This window comes from Trichoplusia ni, chromosome 12 (assembly GCF_003590095.1).
Source record: "Trichoplusia ni isolate ovarian cell line Hi5 chromosome 12, tn1, whole genome shotgun sequence".
Taxonomy (NCBI): Eukaryota; Metazoa; Arthropoda; class Insecta; order Lepidoptera; family Noctuidae; genus Trichoplusia; species Trichoplusia ni.
The window spans coordinates 2,182,423-2,203,739 of NC_039489.1; the positions used below are offsets into that span (position 1 = coordinate 2,182,423).

General features: G+C 39.0%; 4 protein-coding genes across 5 annotated transcripts in view; 2 read left to right on the top strand and 2 right to left on the bottom strand.

Annotated features, from left to right (window-relative positions):
• Positions 1–21,317, bottom strand: part of LOC113499480 (DE-cadherin) — a 519,450-nt gene that overhangs the window by 134,759 nt on the left and 363,374 nt on the right. The gene's annotated exons all lie outside the window — the stretch shown is intronic.
• Positions 324–1,971, top strand: LOC113499494 (putative nuclease HARBI1). Its single transcript, XM_026879999.1, has 3 exons — positions 324–811; positions 912–1,189; positions 1,355–1,971. The coding sequence occupies exons 1-3, from the start codon at positions 603–605 to the stop codon at positions 1,924–1,926; spliced, it is 1,059 nt and encodes a 352-aa protein (XP_026735800.1). The 5' UTR covers positions 324–602; the 3' UTR covers positions 1,927–1,971.
• Positions 1,930–3,505, bottom strand: LOC113499497 (fibrinogen silencer-binding protein-like). The gene is made up of 4 exons (XM_026880004.1): positions 2,934–3,505; positions 2,485–2,637; positions 2,274–2,399; positions 1,930–2,165 (listed from the first exon to the last, which is right to left on the bottom strand). Exons 1-4 carry the CDS (start codon positions 3,331–3,333, stop codon positions 1,963–1,965), a joined length of 882 nt encoding a protein of 293 aa, XP_026735805.1. The 5' UTR covers positions 3,334–3,505; the 3' UTR covers positions 1,930–1,962.
• On the top strand, positions 12,954–14,367 carry LOC113499486 (protein ALP1-like). Its single transcript, XM_026879991.1, has 2 exons — positions 12,954–13,409; positions 13,528–14,367. The coding sequence occupies exons 1-2, from the start codon at positions 12,972–12,974 to the stop codon at positions 14,350–14,352; spliced, it is 1,263 nt and encodes a 420-aa protein (XP_026735792.1). The 5' UTR covers positions 12,954–12,971; the 3' UTR covers positions 14,353–14,367.

Here is a 21,317-nt window from a genome sequence, read left to right on the forward strand (position 1 = left end):
TATCACGTAAAAATAAATGCACGAACAATTTTTTCGAAGTGAACTCTCGACAGTAAGGCGGAGGAGCAGAGGGCTCGACTCGACACACTTACAGGAGGGACTTTCACGCCGAAAAAAAAAATAAAATGGAGAGAACTACAAACATGCGCACTCGCAAGAAGTAGGCACCATTTTGAAAAATTAAAAGTGTCAAGTAGTGTGGCAACTGGCATGTTTATTACTGTACACAATGTTACAAATTAAAAACAGTTTATTTTCCGTGTAATTTATAATTTATTTATTTAATTGATTAGGAATGTGAATTGTGAATTTATTAAATAGAATGATTTAATAAAAACACTTAGGGCCTGTTTCACAATCGCGAAGTAAAGTTCTAAGTAAGCTACTTCGAACATAACTGCTCAGTAAACTACTTAATTGCGTTTCACAATCCAACAGTAAGGTTAATCACCACTTTATCTGATCAGTAAATTAATCATCGGATGGACTGCCAAGTAGCCGTTTACTGGATAAGTAAATTTGACAAATGTTATAACCTCAAATAAATGCGGTTCGAAATCCGCATTTAATTAAAGTGCCTATCAATTTGTTTTCGTTTTAAAATGGATATTTTTGATATTATTGAAGAGGAATTCGATGAATTTTTTGATCGAGTGACGGGACCGCGTAGGGAACCAATATTTCGAAATCGTTCGAATAATATGGAAAAATATGACGATACTGACTTCAAGATGAGATTTCGACTCTCTAAAGTAGCTGTGACTTATGTTTTTTCTCTAATACAGGACACAATAACTGCTCCTACGTCGAGGTAAGTTTTTATCTATCATACATCTAGGTATCTATGTAACTTCAGTGCTTTGCCTGTGTTATGCACCTACCTCGTCTAATGTATTGTGTCCTTGTTCCAGGAATTATGCAGTTACGCCTATGGATCGTCTTTTATTAACATTGAGATATTATGCAACAGGAAGTTTCCTTACCGTAGTAGGTGACTTCACTGGTGTAAGCAAGGCTTCTGCTAGTCGCATTGTTAAGTTAGTTTCACATGCGATTGCGCAATTACGATTACAATTTATAAAATTTCCTACAAATACGAATCACCTGCAGGAAGAGTTTTATGATATCGCAAGATTTCCCAAAGTAATAGCCGCTATTGATTGTACACACATACCTATCAAATCTCCAGGTAAGAATCAATTTTTGTATTTCGTAATAGTTCAAATTACTGTGTACCTACCTACCAAATTAAAATCTGTTCTGTTTTGGTCATACCTATCAGACTCCAAAAGTTCATATTAAATAAGTACAGATTCAAATTAATGTAATTTAATATATATATTTTTATTTTTAGGTGGAGAAAATGCAGAAAATTTTAGAAACAGAAAGTCATTTTTTTCTTTTAATGTTCAAGCTCTGGTAACTGCAAAATTGAAAATAATTGACATTGTGGCTAGATGGCCCGGAGCAACCCATGATCAAACTATATTCAATAATTCATTTATAAAGCAACAATTGATGAACAGAGAATTTGGTCCTTGTGTAGTTCTCGGTGATAATGGATACGAAAACAATTCATATCTTCTAACGCCCCTCTCAAATCCAAGAACACCTGCAGAGCAACTGTACAATGAATCCCAGATAAGAACCAGGAATGTGGTAGAAAGAACATTTGGTGTTTGGAAAAATCGGTTCCCTGTTCTAACCAAAAAAATAATATTGCATGTATCACGAGTTCAGGCTGTGATTGTGGCATGTGCAGTATTACACAACATTGCTATTGATATGGGAGATCAACAATTTGAAGAAAACTGGCCAGAAGAGTCTGACAACGGGGAGGAATATCACAGCAGCACACAGAATACAGAGGATAGTAGTGTACGCAGCAACTTAATAAATGACTATTTTGCTTCACTAATACGATGAATAGCTATGTACAAAAATTTATTGGAAATAAAATGTTTACACAATTTTATCTATTTTATTTTGTAACAATTGCCTCTCTAAGGCCCACATTGTTTGTTTGTGCTGTCGTTCTTCTTCTTCAAATAACCACTGTTTCCGTTTATTCTCTAATTCTTCTTCAAGAATTTGTTTTTGGATGCCTGCAATTTCCAGTTTGCTTTCTGCCACCCTTTCAAAAGGTCTCTTGGGTTTCTGTTTACCTGGAACAAGTAGTAAATAAATATATTTAGAGCATGCTGTCGACCACTCACATATAGAAACAACCTATATTTGGCTACAATATATAAAAAAAAATACAAAAAACTCACACAAAGCAGGATGTTTCTTTGCACGTAAAGATGATGGTTTCCATTGTGACCATTTTGTGGCAGATTCAACATCGGCATCATCAGAGTTGTTTTTGCTCAACTTTCTTATTTTTTGCTCATTCTCACCTGAATCCAAAAAAATATTTTTAAATTTATGTAATAATGAAACAAGGAATAATAATGGTAGGTAATAGAAATAGAAAACACTCACATGAAGCATTTGATATTGGTTCTTCATGTATCAGAAGCGTTTCATCAGGCATTTCAATAGTTTCAAAAACTACAGGTTCAGATTGGTGAAACTCAGTGAAATTTCTAGAATTTTCATCAATTATATTTGGGTTGGTCATCAGTTGAGGAGATTCTGTAAATAAAAATAGTAATTTCCAATTTTAAGATCAGTAGGTTAGGTAAACAGTCAAGCTATGTTGAATGTAGCCTGAGAGGGTATTTTCTAACCCTACTATCTATCACAATCACTTTCAATTTGACTACCACTGCTCATTTGCTAAAGCAATTTTGTAAGCATGCTGTAGACAACAAGCAATGCCAGTCAAATTGAAAGCAATCGAGATAGATGTTGGGGTTAGAAAATCACCCCCCTGGTTATATATAGGTATGAGTTTACTTGTGTTTGATATGGGTAAAAAGTATTTTTACCTGTTTCTGTTATTTTGTCAGAGTCAAATACACTGTCCATTCCAACCACTGAAAGTAAAATCATCTCCTTTACTTTTTCTTCGCTCGGTGTCAACATTGGAGCGGTACTTGGACCGCCTCCCGTACGATACGTTTCTGCCCGGATCGCCGCGGATTTCTTTCTCGTATCCCTCTTTATTCCGTCGTATTTGATTTTTAGTGCTTTTACACTACGAAATCGAACACTACTTATACTGTTAAAACTTGTTTCTATTTTCTGCCAACATTGTTCTTTTTCCGCCCATGTAGCGGCATCGCTTTTTTTGTTTTCCAGTACGTTTTTATATTTAAGTACAAGTTGAATTAACGTGTCACTTTCTACGCGCGTAAAATTACTACCTCTTTCCCGTTTTAAAGCCATTTTAACAAATTTTCGGTACGATTCCAAACAAAATCACCATGAAACGCCAGCTAGCCTTGACCATTAAAACTGACACTGACAATTCGTTGCGTTCCGTTCTTACAGAAACATTGATTTTAAAAACATCGTCAAAAATGTGAAATGAGTCACATTACATTACAATGTACTATTTTTTTACATCAATACACCTTAATATACTTGATAATTAAACTAAAAATATTTCTAATGATTATTCTGTGTTTATTACACTTTAAAAAAATCACTTAAATTATGCGCGCCTTGAAACGAAACGTTAAACTCTAAGGTTGCCAGCACACACTTGAGTAAGTATTAATTAGTTACTCTTTACTTTAATTTACCGATTGGATGATTGTGAAACGCAAAAAAAGTTAACGAAAGGATTTAACCTCGAAGTAGTTAACTCGTTAAGTAACTACTCAAAGCTTTACATATTGATTGTGAAACAAACCCTTAGAATACTAAACATATTTAAAGAAATATTAACACGGGGAACGTAGCGACATCTAACATTTTTTTTAGTACTAGTAACTAGTTTTCATTTCGGGGCCCGATAACAGATAGCGCTACCATCTTTCAGAAATGTCACTTTATAGGTTGTGTCCCCCCCCTGGACCGAATCCAAGCATGCAACGAACTTAAACCGTATTTGTATAGGTCCTCGTTCACTACTTTACCTCTTACTTCTTTAAGATTATTCATCTCGGTCGCACGAGCTTTGCACAAATCACACACGGCAGCCGATGTTTCTGATATGTAAGAGTGCACTTTACCATCAATCATCGTCAACATCAAGCTATGCGTGACAATGGAATTACCGCAGTCTGTTGAGTTTAGGTTTGCAATTTCGGATTCAAACGCAGCCATTTCATTTTCCACGTTCGCTTCTGTCTCTTTCATAAATTTAAAAGAAATTGGACGGCAGTATTCGGTGGACGACGGCCGATCGTTCTGCCATACGACATCTCCACTTGAAATATTTGTCAGTTTTAAAGGCACAAGGCTTGCCATAAATATGGTTGACAAATCTTGCTCACTTGTTGTGGTTCTTTGTTGGTATATGCTCTGGCTAGAAGCTCCGTCAAAACCCCACTTGCTATGCAACATGAGTTGCTCACCACTATTAAAACTACAATTAAGCGATTCCATCAGTCTTTGAACTGTAATATCAAGGAATGACTGCAGTCGTATTTTCGTAGAATTTTCGGTTACAGTTATATCTTCTTTTTTACTGGGTAGAATTTTTTCTTCTCCTTCAACAACATATAATAACTTGGGTATTTCGTAAGCCCTTCTTTCAAACTGAAATCTCTTAAAGTAATATAACGCCACTTAGATAAACGCATGGTGATGTAGAGAGCGAGGGCTTTCTGTGGAGAGACTTCATGGGCCGAAGTGCTGTCCAGTTTGAACCATATTTAAGACCTTGGAGGCTTTGAGGATTTTCCAGTAAATATTTCATTATACTAGCCACATCACTTTTTCCTGCAGACTTGAGGGCGCATTCGGTCGAATATAAAAGTTCATCTGGATTTTTATCACGACTGTCTTCAGTTCGTCTTTTCTGTCGAGTCCTCGTAAATCTTTTGAAGATTTTTTTAAACAAATCTTCTTCAAAAGATTTACGAGGACTGCGGATGTTTGTCCGCTCTTGGCAGGCACTACAGCTAGAAGACCATCTAGGTGTCTTTTCTTCAATGACTTGTCTGATTGACCAAATTGATTGAATACCTCAGTGAAGCAGGGGTTCTTTCTGAAGAATTTTGATAGTATATGGAGATCTCGATTGAGCAAAGTAACTTTCACTGACGTGGGGATGTTAAGATTATTAATCTCATTAAGGCCTGCTCCATTCGAGTTTGTGATTGACATAGTCATATTTCCGTTCTCATCAAAACTGACGACAGCCAGGGAGCTTATGTAATGAGAAGAGGGTGTTAATGTCAATTGCTGAGCTATGGCTTGTTGTTGTCGTCCAGAGGATGATGTAGTTGGAGATGTAGTTTGAAACTCAACTCTGCCTCCTCTAGGTTTGGAATGCTCTAGCAATTTCATTTCACAGGTTTCATTCAGCTTACTTACTGTGTTTGATAGGTGATTGAAACGCTTGGCCAAGTCCTCTTGATACTCTTTTGCTAATTTAGCCTGTTTATCTTGCTGTTTTATCCGTACCATCAAAGTATCAAGAAGCTGTCCCATCTCGGATGTTGTTTTGATGGAATGTTTGGTATGTAGGTACCTGTTTAAATTATTGATACCAATCATGGTGGCGAGAAGTGCATTGTATCCCTCCTTTGCCGAGGCAATTATGGACGGTTTGATCTCGATCCAGGCTTCCCCAATAAACTTAGTTAGAGAAGTATAAGTATTGAGAAGCTTGGTTGGATCTTGCTTGTTAAGTTGGGACATCTTTTGCAGCTCTATTAGGATGTATTCGTGCTGCGGATCGGGATTTGTCTCCAATAAACTTATCAAGGTTGACATCATCTGACCCGACTGGCATCCCAACAGTGAGCAGGCGCGAGATTGAGCATTAGGTTGAGATTCTGAAGGTTTCTGAGTCTGTGCAGGAGCTTCTATGGTTGACACCCGTATTATTGAGGGGGGATCCAGATAACTAGATGAGGGTATTGACGCCTCTGCAGCTGATAATTCCCTCTGCCCAGTCATCGTTGGACTCAGATCCTCTAATAGTTCTTCAGTCAAGCCTAGCTCTCTGGGACTGATCAAGGCTTAATTATTCGGAAAATGAGGTGATGAATGCTTCGACATTGTTAGCGTTGGATGGTTAGTAAAAGGCCAGCAAGTAATCTTTAGCAGCGTGAGCGGAGCGAGAGTAGCCGTCGTGTCGCGAGCGTAACAAAAAACTGACTGCCCGGCCGATCGGGCACCGAGCGCGGCGCGTACGACGCCCCCCCACGCACCGCACTTCTCCTGTAAGACGACCGCTACTCCCGCTCGCGCGCAAACTGACTATTTATTTCAAATAACAAATAATCATAATCAAAATAGGTACATAACAGCGACAATATTTTACGTATTTTAAAAACAAATAATAAAAATCAAATAGTTACATAAGAGAGGTATACGTGTCACTAACATTCCCCTCCCCAGTGCTGGCACAGCACTCATCCCCTAGTGGTACATGCGCGATGCGTGCCGCGGTCCGCCGCAGCACACCGGTCTTTGTTTTCACGTCAACTACTCTGACTCGACCGTCCTTGCCTGGCATCACTCCTTGAACGATGCCTCTCGGCCATACGTTCCTGGGCGAATTCGGATCGACTATGAGTACTAGGTCCCCCACCTTCAATGATCTCTGCTCCCCGGGCCATTTCTTTCTGGGTCGCATGTGTGGCAGGACTTCGCGGACCCAACGCTTCCAGAACATGTCAGCCAGCTTCTGGGAGATGCGCCACTGCTTCCTCAGGTACGTGTCAGTGCCATCGAACGTACCAAGAACTGGTGAAGTCGATGATGTTCCCAAAAGGAAATGGTTTGGGGTAAGTGACTCTTGAGTGTTGTGCTCGACCGTCACGTGGGTCAGTGGACGGCTGTTTAAAGTTTGTTCCACCTCGATCATCAGCGTCTGTAACGTCTCTTCTCGAGGCGCCTGTTCTTTAAGGACAATGTTTAGAGATTTCTTTATGTTTCGTATTAGTCTCTCCCATGCCCCTCCCCAGTGTGGACTGGCGGGAGGGATGAAGGTCCATGACGTCGCCATGCCGTAAGTCATAGCTTCTTTCGTCAGTTGTTTCTCATCAAGTTCCAGGATACCGATCGACGGACAGGCGACGCCGGGGTGGAGAGCGTAGTATGGTTGTCGATAAGGCTTTGGTTCCTGCAATCAACAACTAGATTGTAAAAAGATAAAAAATCTACACCTATTATCGCCCTTGTAACGTCCGCTATAATAAATCGCCAGGCGAAGTCGCGGCGCAACCCTAAGTTAAGATTTAACTGCACAAAACCATAAGTGTTTATAGCCGAGCCGTTCGCTGCCCGTAGCTCGTAGGTTGTTTTTTCCACTCGTCGCGTAATCGCCGACCGGGGGTAGACACAGAGGTCGCTACCTGTGTCGACCAAAAACTGCATCTTAGACCTTTGGTCGGTGACGAACAGGCGACCAGCGCTCGGACAATCATCGGCCGCCATCACAGATTGCCCCTCACATTTCCCGACGTTGTGTAGTCGCACGGTTTTACACACTTCTTTGCGTTATCGCCGAACCGCTGGTGGTACCAGCACTGTGATCTTCTAGAGCTGGACCGGTGACGTGAGCGACTACGGGAACGGCTTCTGCCGGGACAAACACTCGATTTTGAGCGCCATTGCCTGCATCTGTCGGTTTTGCGCGGCGATCTCGGCGTTCAGACCGCTGGTGGACGACGACGGTGCGGTGGCGACGGCAGCAGTTGATGCCACCTGCGCGGGACCGGCGATGACGTGGATGCGGTCTGCTAACTCGGCCAGCTCGGCCAAGTCCAGCTTGGACTGCGACGCCACTATGGTCTGCGTACCTGCTGGCAGACGGCTCGTCCAGATTGTCCGCAGGAACTCCTCCGGAACACCTGGACCAGCGAGGTTGAGGAGGTGCCGGTAAAATTGCGACGGCTTCCGGTCGCCGAGCTCCTCGTGCATGAGGAGCTGCTTCACCTTCTCCTCGCGCGAAGCTGACAGCCTCTTTATGAGCTCGGCCTTGAGCAAAAATGCATAGTCTAAAATATCTTATATAACCGAAGAAAATGAAAATATTTTATCCTGCATAGGTGTACAAAATCGAGAACTAGTTAAACGTCAAATACTTAAATCTAAAACAAGATATAATACCAAAATTTTAAATACTCTCCAGAATTACGAGCGTTCCTTTCGACACTGCATTTCTATTCGCCAAAGGCATATAATTTTGTAAGAAAAACATTTAGTACATGTTTACCAGCCACGAGCACGCTCAGAAATTGCTATCAGTCGGTTTATGGTCAACCAGGGTTTACGAAAGAGGCGATTGATGCCATTAAAATCAAAGCGACAGAATCAAAACAAAAACTTTACGCTACTATTATATTTGATGAAATGGCTATAAGAAGCGGAGTCGAATATCATCCCCAAGGCCGGAGGTATTATGGCCACGTTAGTTTCGGTACCAGCTTGGAAACAGATTGCCAAGATGAAGCCAAGGAAATAAAATAAATAAATAAAATAAAAATGTTTTATTGCAGTAACTTGTACAACTTTACATTGAATCTTACAATAGAGACCTCCTTTTAAGTAAAAGATATACCTGTGCTAGGAGGCCCCGCTCTTCAGTAACATATTTTAAAATGATAAAAGTGGTGTACAAGGAAAGATATAAAAAAGGACATGCACTTATATTCTAACTAATACAAAGTTATAAATTACAGGTTTTTGAATTAGAGTTAGATTAAACTTTTTTTTAACATTTTTTTTTTTCTTTTAAAGAAAACGTGTGTGTGTGTGTGAGCGCATGTGCGTGTGTGTGTGTGCGTGTGTGTGTGTGTGTGTGTGTGTGTGTGTGTGTGTGTGTTTGCGCATGTGTGTGGGTGGATGTGTGTTGTGTGTACCTAAATATGTATCAGTGTATGTGTAATGCATGCGTGCTTCTACAGTTACAGTGGGGATGCTTGCAGCATGTCTTCTATTTCATCATAGGTTTTATCCTTCAGCCACTGAGCTATTGTCTTTTTGCAGTCTTTAGTTGACAAGGGGTAGATATTGAGTAGATCATTGATTTTATTATATAAAATAGCGGACTTTGCATAGTATTGCCTTTTAGCGTACGTAGTCTTAACATATCCTGTCGGTGCAACGCGATGTTTTCGTCTTCTTTCCGTTAGAAGTGGCTTGTGGGGCAATACTTTGTGTAATTTTATCACAGTATGGAGAATGAATAATTTTCTGACTGATAGTATATTGCTGAGGGAATACAGCTCGTTGGTTGGAAATCTATATGGCTTGGAATACATGACCTTTATTAGAGACCTCTGTGCTCGCTCTAGCTCAATGAACTTCGTCTTCGTTGCTCCACCCCATACGGGTATGCAATAAATCAGAATTGACCGAGCTAAGGAGACATAGATTTCTGTCAGCATTTTTTTAGTCATTACATGTCGTAGGTTTTTAAAAATCCATATCAGTTTCCTGGTACGGGCAATGGTCATATCTGTGTGTACATGCCAGGATAGTCGCTGATCTAATATTACACCTAAATATTTTATGTGAGTCACTTTTTCAATACTTTGACAGGAACAGTTTGTACAAGTCATATCGCAAGAGTGGATTTTGAGTGTTTTGTTAGATCCAGGTTGTGTGTTGTTGTAGATGGTAAATGCAATGTATTTTGTTTTGGAGATGTTTAGCGTTAGGAGATGTGAACTCAACCAGTTTGTAATACTGAACAGACCCCTTTCAGCAGATTTATATACAGATTCCCATGTATCGCCACAGAAAGCAATGGCCGTGTCGTCTGCATATGAGAAGACACGGCCATTTTTCGGCACCATATTACAAAGCTGGTTTATGTAAATTGAGAAAAGAGTCGGTCCTAATACGCTGCCCTGTGGGACGCCGTAAGTCACGTATGTCTCGTCACTAATATATTCGCCTACCTTAACTCTTTGTCTACGATCTCGAAGGTAATCCGTTAATAAAGCTAACGGACTCCCTCTTATGCCGACATTTTCCATACTACGCACAAGGATGGGGACAGAAACGGTATCAAAGGCCTTTTTCAGATCAAGGAATACGGTTAAACATTTTTTTCCTGAGTCTACCAGTTTAGTTATATGAGTGGTCAATGCTGTCACTGCGTCTTCAGTCGATAATTTATGTCTGAAACCGTATTGAGCATTTGATATGATATTATATTTATGTGTGTAACTATGTAGTCTGACGTTAATGAGCTTTTCAATGATTTTAGATATGGCCGGCAGGACAGATATAGGCCTGTAATTGTTTATGTCGTCTCTGCCTCCACCCTTGTGCACCGGTGTAATTATGGCTTGCTTCAACACAGATGGAAATTTACCTTCGTTAAAACATAAGTTAGCAAGATGTGTTATCAGTGGTACGACTAATTCATGGGCGGTTTTTAAGAATTTAGTTGAGATATTATCCCAACCTGGAGCGCTGTCTGATTTAAGACTCATTAGGACATCATAGACTTCAGTAGGATCGGTTTCAAGAAGCACGAAGGAGGAGCTGTGTGAGTGTATCATGGGATCAGGACCGTGAGGAAGTTGCGGTTGGTGTGAGCAAATAATGTTCTCAGCTAGAGTTTTCCCAACATTGGAAAAGAAATCATTTATGTAATCTACCGAAGCCTGAGGGGTAGGTTTTATATCTAATAATTCTGAATTTAAAGCTTTCTTTGGTTTGCGATGAGTTATATTGTTTATTGTGTTCCACATTTGTTTTGTATTCTTATTTGCTTTTTGTAATTGTTCCTTATCATATTTTCTTCTAAGTTTTTTAATTAAATTATTACAGAAATTGCGGTATCTCCTATAGGTGATTTTTAATATAACGTTATGGGGATCAGATCGCAACTTTCTCTGCATATTATTTCTATTTTGTATACATCGTAAAATTCCTAAAGTTATCCAGGGTTTAATGATACGGTTGTTCCTTGGAATTAGTGTAGTAATAGTGTGTTGCTGAAGGCAGTTTTGGAGTTTGTTTATTAATTGTACAGATAACTTAACTGGGTCATTGATAGAAAGTAGTTCGGATATATTACTACTTTTTAATGCTGTTATGGTTTTATCAAAGTCTACTTTAGTTTTAGTTTTAGAACATTTATGAGATTTTATAATATTTGATAATTTAAGGAATATCATAAGATGGTCCGTAATACTGGTATTTAAAACAGCAATAGAGGCAGCTTTTTTGGCAGTGTCAAGTTTTAAGATAAAATGATCCAAACAGTTGCCGCCTCTGGTTGGTAACGAGTGACCCGGTAGCAAGCCATGTGTTGCAAGCATATTTAAATAGTTTAATCTGTTTGTACGCTCATATGTTTGCTCGATAGGTTTAGATATTAGATTGATGTTAATATCGCCTGCTATTACAATGTTTTTGTATGATTTGAGTGAGTCTAAATGGTCATTGAGAGAATCTACGAAAAGGTCAGCATTTGTATTTGAAGGCGATCGGTAAATAGCAAGGATGACAAGATTATGTATTTTTATTTGTAAGCATGATGCATGAGTTAAAATTATTTCTCTTACACTAGCCTTGTGCTCTGACTTAATATACGCTACAACGCCATCGCATTGGTTAATATGATTATTTGTAGTAAAAGAATAGTAGTTTTCGATTTCAGGGATAGGTTTGTTTGTGTCTATTCTGCACTCATTTAAGATTAAAAGATCTACATTAAATTTGAACTGTGTTATAGTAATTAGAAAGTCATCCAGATTAGTATATATGCTCCTAATATTTTGAGATACTATTGTGAAATCAGTTTTGCCTATATTAAATTGTTTTATAAAATCATCAATTTGAAGTTCTTTCGATTGTGCTATCGTTATTTCGTCCAATTCTTGCATTATTATATTAGTACTATCCATGGTAAAATTGAGCTAGCATTCTAGGTTTTAATGCCAAATTGTATATATATACGTATTTTACTCGTCTCGCATTAAGATATACTTTTATACATAGGGAAATATAATTACCATGATTAGTGAATATTATTACTACATTATATGCAACATATGGATTAAAAATAATACCTCGATAAGATTTTACGACCCCGCAGTATGAATGAGTTATGTTGTGTATGCATACATATTGTAAGGATTTTCCTAAGTATATAATTTTATAGCAAAAAGGAAGAGAATTAATAATTTTGTAATGACTTGCAAGCATGCATTCTGTAAATATATAGGTAAATGTTGAGTGTTTTATAAGTGTGTAATTGTTATGCTGAAAGTATTGTTTATGTGTTTGCGTGTGTAGTGACAATATGTGTGTTTTAGGATAATTAGAATTAACATTTTTTAAAAAGTTCGATGAGCAACTTAAAATACTAATAAAAATTAAAGTAAAAAGATATAACATGTAGTGTAAGTAGCCCAACACTAGTCACGGTTCTTGCATTAAGCTTTGTATTTGGGACTCACTCCTGATTAGGTACGTAGGCGATTCGTCTCGCTTCTTAACATAAACTTTACCATAGGCGGTCCAGCAATACTTGAATCCCTTCGATTTGGCGAGGTCGCGTGCCAAGAAGTGAAGTCTTGAGCCTTTCGCTGTGAGCTGTTCAGATACGAATATTGGAACGTCTACGTTATTTTTGAGACCCAAGTGTTTGGCGCTGAGCTTTCCTACATTCCTAGTATTATAAGACTTGCACATTTTAAGTACCTCAGTCTTGAGTATTGTTGAAGGAGTCTACACACCAAACCCGCCGACCCGCCGACACAGCCCGGCGGCTTGGTGTCGGCGACCCAAACCCGCCAACCCGCCAACATGTGTCATGGGGCTGTGTCGGTGAGTTAGTCGGCGGCAAGAAATCAGTACAACTTTTTTAGTTAGTGATTGCAGTGTGTACGAACGTGACGTGTTGTTTTTCTCGAATATTGCAGCCTACAATAAACATGGATACTGATGCTGATCTAATAATAGCAGCATGTGGAATAATTTTAGCTGGGTCCCTGAAGAGAAAACGACAGTGTTGGGTTAGACCAAGCTTAATGAGTCGCAGTCGTTACAGTAACAGTGATAGAATAAAAGATTTAAGAACAGACGATTTGATTGTAAAAAGACCCTTACATTTTAAGACATTTATGTCGTTAACGTTTACCGACTTTGAATATTTACTAAGCATTGTTGGACCCACAATAGTTAAAAAAAATACAAATTACAGAAGTGCAATTTCACCAACGGACAGATTATCATTAACATTAAAATACCTGACTACGGGAGATTCATTCAACAGTCTTTGTGACACCTTTAAAGTATCTCCTCAACTTATTTCCTACATTATTCCAGAAGTGTGCCAAGCTATCGTAGATGGACTTTCGGATTATGTGAAGGTATGTACATATATGGGCGTTTAACTTTCTTTAATCTTCCAGAAAAACTATGTTCCGAAAAATTACTATATAAGTAGGCAAATGGCTATCCTATCACCGAGCACATTTCCGATTTCAGATTCCACGAACATCAAACGAATGGACAAAAGTTGCAGATGGATATCTGAGTAGATGGAATGTACCTAATTGTGTTGGATCTATGGATGGAAAGCACATTAGAATTGAATGTCCAGCACGAAGTGGAAGCGATTATTTTAATTATAAAATGTATTTCAGTATTGTACTGTTTGCATTAGTGGATGCAGATTATAAGTTTTTATACGCTAATGTGGGGTGCCAGGGTCGCATTTCCGATGGTGGTGTATTTGCTAACTCTTCATTATGCAGAATGTTATATAATAATGATTTAAATTTGCCAGATAAAAAACCTCTACCTGGAAGAATTATGCCAGTACCCTATTTTTTTTTGGGCGACGATGCGTTTCCTTTACAAACCAATATTTTAAAACCTTATGATGGTAATCATGCGAAAGGGTCTCCCAAGAGAGTGTACAACTATCGCATGTGTCGAGGTCGAAGAGTAGTTGAAAACGTATTTGGACAGTTAACAAAACAATTTAAGATATTTAACAAACCCATCCAGCTAAATCCACAAAAAGTTACTATTGTAACATTGGCATGTATTCATTTGTTCAATTATGTAAAACGACATGGTATAATACAACAAAATGAATATGATACTGAAAATAGTAGGGGAGAAATCAATCCAGGAGATTGGCGCAGGGAACCACGTGAAAATAATTTGTTTGCTGACTTGCCTAGACAAGACAATACACATTCCCTTGAGGTTACAAGGACACAATCTCCTGAGGTTATAAGGACAGAATTGGTTCAATATTTTCTTTCCGATGTCGGGAGATTACCATGGCAGAATGATCAATGACTAACTCGTAAGTTTTAATGAAACTCATACTTGTATTAGTACTTTTATTTTTATTATAATTTGTATTAAAAACTTCGTAAATCACTTGTTTTTGTTCATTTATAAGTGGTTTTATTTACCGAGTTATTCTATAAATCCCCACCGTGAAATCCCCACTGATGTTTTTATGCATTTTGAGTATACTATGACGATTCTATGATAACAACATTAAGACGAAATACTTGTGCCTACATAACGTTATCTCGCATCAGGTGATAGGGTTATTCTCAGAGTGCATACGGTGGGGATTTGTGGAATAAACCTATTTATCTGACTCAATAGATGATAATATGTTCTCAATATCACCACTCTCTTGAAGCGACACACGTAACGAAGGTTCAATTGAAGATGTTGAAGGTTCACCAAGAGGCGGTGAAACAGGGTTTGTTACGGCAGAGTTGGATGATGAGTAGTAGGAATTTACATCACATTGATCCATTGTATAATATCCTGGATGACTATGGGAAGTAGAAGGTCTTGGCGAAGCTTCGAACATGTCTGAACGATATCCAGTTTCGGTTTCAAAAAAGATATTGTTAATCCGATGTTTTATTATTGCCTTTGTTGTTTTATCAAATTTTCTAAGTTGTGTCGCAATATATTCGCCAAACAAATCGTCCTCATCTTTTATTTTTTGATTTGTCCGTTGACTGACTGTTCTCATTAAATTTAATGCTTCCGACACCATCTCATTACTTGGATTAGGTTTATAACGTTTATTCGCTTGGGGAATTTTGTTTGACGTTTGAGGTGAATCGTTTTCCCCATGTTGAGCATCATTGTCCGCATGTTGGGCATTATTGTCAGTTGCTGTTATCTCCTGAAATAATATTTTATTTGAATCACCAACAGTTTACTTATGAAATGTATTATACACTAGCTTTTACCCGCGAGTAGGTACACCGCACGGAATATATGAAAAAAAAGACAATGGTCATAAATCATACCTAATACTAATTGTTTTAGAAATATTATTATTAATTATTATTTACATTGATAATTATTATCAATGTAAATAATAATTAATAATAATATTTCTAAAACAACCTAAAAAGAAAAAAAAAGAAAATGGTACGGAATCTCTCGGTTTATAATAGAAATTCGGCGAAATCAAAAGATTGTTGAGAAAAGAGTTGTTAGTTTTTAAAAAATACATTTGCAATGACTTTTATATCTGTGCACATGCCATTCCAAGAAATAATTTGTTTAGAAATATTTCGGTGCAATAACAATAGCGGCAGCGCAACAACAAAGGCAGATAAAATAAGTACCTATGTCTTTATTTACCGCGCGCCTCTCTTCACTCGGGCCAAGCTTACATATTATTCTTGTGTGCTCTAATAATTAGGTTAGAAATAAAATAATACAACATCACTGAAATGTTACATACCGTATCGATTGTTCCAGTAGGTTTATTTTTATTGAGCAAGAAATTCAAAGATTTAAAGGCAAACCACTTGCTCTCATGAACAGAATCTGCGCTGGTTCCAGACTTTTTTGATTCAATCGTCTTTTTTCTTTCTCTATAATATTGGCTCGTCAAATTTTTTATCTTCCGTTCTATTTCTGTGACATTTGTATTTAATTCGTTTGCCATCTCATTTAGTGCATCAAAACGTTTAGGTCTACATTTGTGATCCAAGTGTTTTGGATTCCATAATAATTCCTTTATATGATACAAATTTATTAACTTTAGAGTGGTTTCTTCGTCCCATTCCATTATTGCAGAAAATCGCAAAAAAAACACAAGCACGTCACTATCGCTGGAGTGTCGGCGGGCAACTGAGCGTGCGCGTACGCAAGTCGCCGGCCATGCCGCCGACTTGCACGCGCGGGTACGAGTCGCCGACATGATTCTTGAAGCAAAGTCGCCGACACCAAGCCGCCGGGCTGTGTCGGCGGGTCGGCGGGTTTGGTGTGTAGACTCCTTGAGGATAGTTCTACTATTATAGGGGTATTAGTCATACCTTGCTTCTTCCCTTTCACTCGATAAATGTCACGAATATCCGATTTTGTGATTTCATTGTTTACAGTCTTAGTTAAGCATACTACCATTTCGATAAGGTCTTCCTTAGTTTCTTTCAATTGTTTGGGTACGTTTTTAATCTCAATATTCGATTTTCGGCTACCTCGCTGAAGATCCTCAACTTTTTCTTCTAGGATGGATATGTACTCTTTATCTTTCTTGACTTGTAACTCCATTTCTTCAATTTTTCTTTTAAACTCTTCATTCTGCAGGCTTATAGCGGCCATAGTATTTTCAATGTTGGCATTTGTGAGCTTTATTTCCATGAGCGTGGGAGTTATTTTTTTAAGTTCCGTCTCTTGAGTTAGCAGCATAGACTTAATTGTAGCTATCATCTCTTCTCTAAAGGCGTCAAAGTCATCTTCTCTTCTTCTTTTGTTAACTCTTTGGGAAATGTAACTCAGAGGTGACTCCAATCTCTCGTCTTGGTTAGCTAAATTTGACTCGGAGTATGACTTGTCCATTTTAGTACTAGGGTAGTAGAGCCGTTGGAGTGATGGTTAAGATTAAAAAGAGCCCGAAGTGTTATTTATCACGCTCACTAATTTTACTTATAACCAAGAAGCGTTTGAAGTACTAGGGCAGCAGCGGCAGTAAGAGATGTGCTAATTACCGGTGAGCGGCGAGTGTCCGGTGCGTAGGGCGGGGCGTCGCTGAGGTTGTCCTCGAATCGTTGAGCAGTGGGGCGTGTCGAGGGCGTGTCGAAGGTTGCGCGTGATGCGTACACGCTGGGTGGGGTCTCGTAGCCTTGACCAATGCGCACGAGTCAGGTACCAGGGTATTATGATCGCGAACGATTGCCACGGAGCACTGAGTGTATTAGGATAACTTCTTATTTTATGCACTCCTAATATTTTTAAAGAATTAAATCACTGAATTTATTTAATATTTTTTGAAAATAAATTTGGTATAACCACTGAGTAGACGTGTACACCTTGCGGCGGTCCGGGGGAAGAGCAAGGAAGCACTTGTATTTTTGTTGGTAGCGATCAACGCTTCCTGGAAAATTCCAATTGGATATTTTTTAATAAATGGCGTTAACTCTGAGCAGAAAGTGGCTCTTTTAACGGAAGCCATTCATTTAGAAGAAGAAGCTGGTGTTAGAATTAAAGCTGTCACATTTGACGGTTGTCCAGCGAATTTGACGATATCCAAAAAGTTAGGATGTTCTTTTGAAGGTAGTAATTTCAATACCACCTTTAAAAACCCCTGCAATGATAATAAAATTGCAGTATTTCTAGATCCGGCGCACATGATAAAGCTAATAAGAAATGCGTTCGAGTTCTATAAAAAAATTCAAGACAAACATGGTGAGACCATTTCCTGGCAACATCTAGTAAATTTACATAATTTGCAAGAAGCAGAAAATTTTCATCTTGCTAATCGTATCAGGGCAGCTCACATATTTTTTAAAAGTGAAATTATGAAAGTGAGCTTGGCTACCCAAATTTATAGCAAGAGTGTGTCAGATTCACTCATGTTTTGCAAGGAACAACTCAATTTACGGGAATTTGAGCAGGTTACACCAACACACCAACACCCCCTAACTAGGGTTCTGGGCGACGGCACGGGGGTGTCTGTCGTCCGAGTGTATTACCCACGGCGGGGGGCCACATTCGGTGCTATGGATGCGGTCCCTATATGAGGCGAGGAGGCCGACGCTCTTTACACGTCGGCCTCCACACAACACAAGAAAGTGACCTACCGGCCCACATCACTGGCCGGTGGAAGCCCGCGGTCGGTGTATGAAGGATTGCAACGCATTGCCATACACCGACACAAAACGCGGATGACGTAGCACGGCGGTTCAGGTTTAGTCAGTAAAAGTCTGACACTACCCATTTCCTCCCCCGAGGGAGGGGTGTCCATGAGGATTCCCCCACCTAAACAAAAAAAAAAAGGTTACACCAACAGCACGTTTTTTGGACATGATAAATGACCTACTTGATATCCTGGACTCGCACACCCACGGTTACGGCCTGAAAAGGGCGGTAAATGTTGAAAATGCAACCAATGTGCTAGTAAAACTTAGGGCTTCAAAAGATACTTAATTAAGCTTGTCTACTCAGATAAAAATAAGAAATACTGAGCAAACTGTTCTACTGATAAAATCGCCAAGATATACTGGATTTCTAGGATTTTGTGTATGTATCGAAAGTGCGATATACCTTATCCAGGACCTCGTTGTAAATCCAAACTACGCATTAAAATACTTACCACAGCACAAAATCGGCCAGGATCATTTACAGCATTTTTTTGGAAGAGTAAGATGTCATGGGGATTCAAACAATAATCCCAGTGCCCGACAGTTCGAGAGTATTTATAAAAAGCTTCTCACCTATGCACAAATAAGAAATAGCGGCAGTGGAAATTGCTCTGCTTTACGTCAAATATCTATTTTGCAATATACATCACCAGTGGATCGTATCAATGTCACAACACGATACAGAGACCTTACAGACACACATGAGAAATCAATTGAAAGCGAAAATGTAGATTTTCTTGAAGATCTTACACACGTTTCAGAAGGGTTCTTGAATACATGGATGGCTACACCGTCCATGCATTGATAAAGAAATTAAAATGTCAAACGTGTATTAGAGCTTTGATTGGCTTAGAAAACGTGAACTCCTTACAGTACCAAAAAGATCTAAATAAGAACAAGTTACTTTATGGTTCCACCACCACTACTAATATATATTCGATTAATATCGTTATTTATTTCGCCTTTAAGAAAATAAAAAATTACTCGTATATTAAAATATTTATTGCAGTAAGAAAATAATGATAGCATGTTTTATAGGACATATGTATTTATAATTTAAGAATTATAGTGTTGAATTTTTTGAATTGAATTGTTTTGAAGATTGAAGGTAAAATTTTGTCGGCAATTGATGTTGCAAAAGAAATAAATCAACTCAAAGAAAATTTGATACAGAAACAAACCAATCAGTTTCTTCCATTTACTGTTCGTACATTAATAGTAAAACTAAAAGATAATGGCTCTAATATTGATGAAGATTTTTTAAAAAGAACAGCTACAGAATTTTACAAAACGAGCAGTGAATATCTGGAAGAATGGACTTGCATCCTTACTAAAGAAATGGAGATTTTTTTTGGGCTGATTTATGAACAGTACCTGCATGGGTAGATGTACAAAAAGCATTGGATATATTAATTGAAAAGGGATACATTGACAGCAATAAAGATACAGAAGTGTTCATGCGCGAACGCAGCCATAAGCAACGCGGGGGGAGCGGGGCGCGGAGGACGGAACGCTGCGCGCCGACGCCATTACGACCAGACCTTGTTCAACTTGCAAGCGAGCGAGCGCATTCCGCCCTTCATTATTTCTTTTACCATTTTGTGTCAGTTCTTTTTTTATTGTTACCATTTTATACCGTTATACAAATTAATATCAAATACAGTCCACCATTATTGAAGAGCACCCTAAACATTGGTCCTTCGAGCCGGATTGTTAACTCCTATAGTTGGAGTGAAAGGTGCTACCATGTTAAAGTTGGAATTAACAGTAGCTAGCCAGCCATTGGGAATTGCACCTCCAATGGTATAACATGATCCACGGGCATGGTTCGTCCGTTCTCTATGTAGGCAGTGCAAGTTAACTTGACCTGCGGTGGCTGATCCAAATGCTGTAGGTTCTCGGATTTGACTTTGTCTCTTACTCAGCCGAATGTTATCGGGTGTGTTTTCTGACACACGGACGTACTGAATATAACCGGGTATGTTCTTTGGCACGATATAGTTTCTAAGTCCTGGGGATGATCGTCCAATGTCTCTCATCTTGTAACGATTTTTCATCTCGGACAAGACGGTATTAACTCGAGCCATTAATTCGGGACAAACACGGAGACGGGCGGCATCAGAATCACCTTCTGGAAAATCAAACCCTTCGATCCGTTGTCGAGCTTCCATCTGTAAAATATCCGGTGGGCCATGGCCGAGTATATTTTCCGTAGGTACGGCGCCTGCTGGAATCATCATCGCCGGTAATGGCGGTACTTCAGCTTCTCCTTGCTGCCGTCTTGAATTTAGGACTCTGTTCATGGTGACGAGTGGAGAAATGTAGCACTCATAAACATTATGATTTTCTGGGGTTACAGCGCCAAAAGATCCAGCAGGAATAGCATCTGCTTGGGGTTGGGGGACAGCAATATCTGGAATGCTAATTTTGATCTCTTCTCCGTTAACTGTTGTGGTGTTACCGATATTAGCCAGAAAGTGGTAAAGATTATCCGGAATACACAGATCCTCAGGACATAGCAGATCAGTGGTCAAAATTAGTAGAAGCATTAAAGCATTTAAACTCTTTGAATATTCCTAGATGGATCATATGTGAGAACTGTAAAATGAATGAAATACACATATTTACAGATAGCAGTGAAAAGGCATATGGTGCATGCGTCTCTATACGCAGCATTGATAGTAGTAATGCAGTAACGGTACGCCTACTTGCTTCTAAAAATCGGGTAGCCCCTGTCAAGCCAACAACAATGCCCAGGTTAGAACTATGTGGAGCATTAGTGGGTGCAAGATTGTGTACAAAGGTGAAAGAATCACTTACTATATCTGTTAGCAGATGTGTTTTTTGGTGTGATTCAACAATTGTTTTGAGCTGGTTATCCGCACCATGGACACAACTCAAGCTTTTTGTCAGGCATCGTGTCAATGAAATACAGGAAACCACCCTCGGATCCTTATGGAACTATGTGCCAACACGAGACAATCAGGCGGATCTAGTTTCTCGAGAGGTGAAGGCTGACCATATCAGCGACTCCAGTCTATGGTGGGCAGGCCCTTCATTTTTATTACAAGATGAAAGCCTGTGGCCAAAGCCGCACAACGACATTGCAAAACAAGACTTGCCTGAACTAACTTG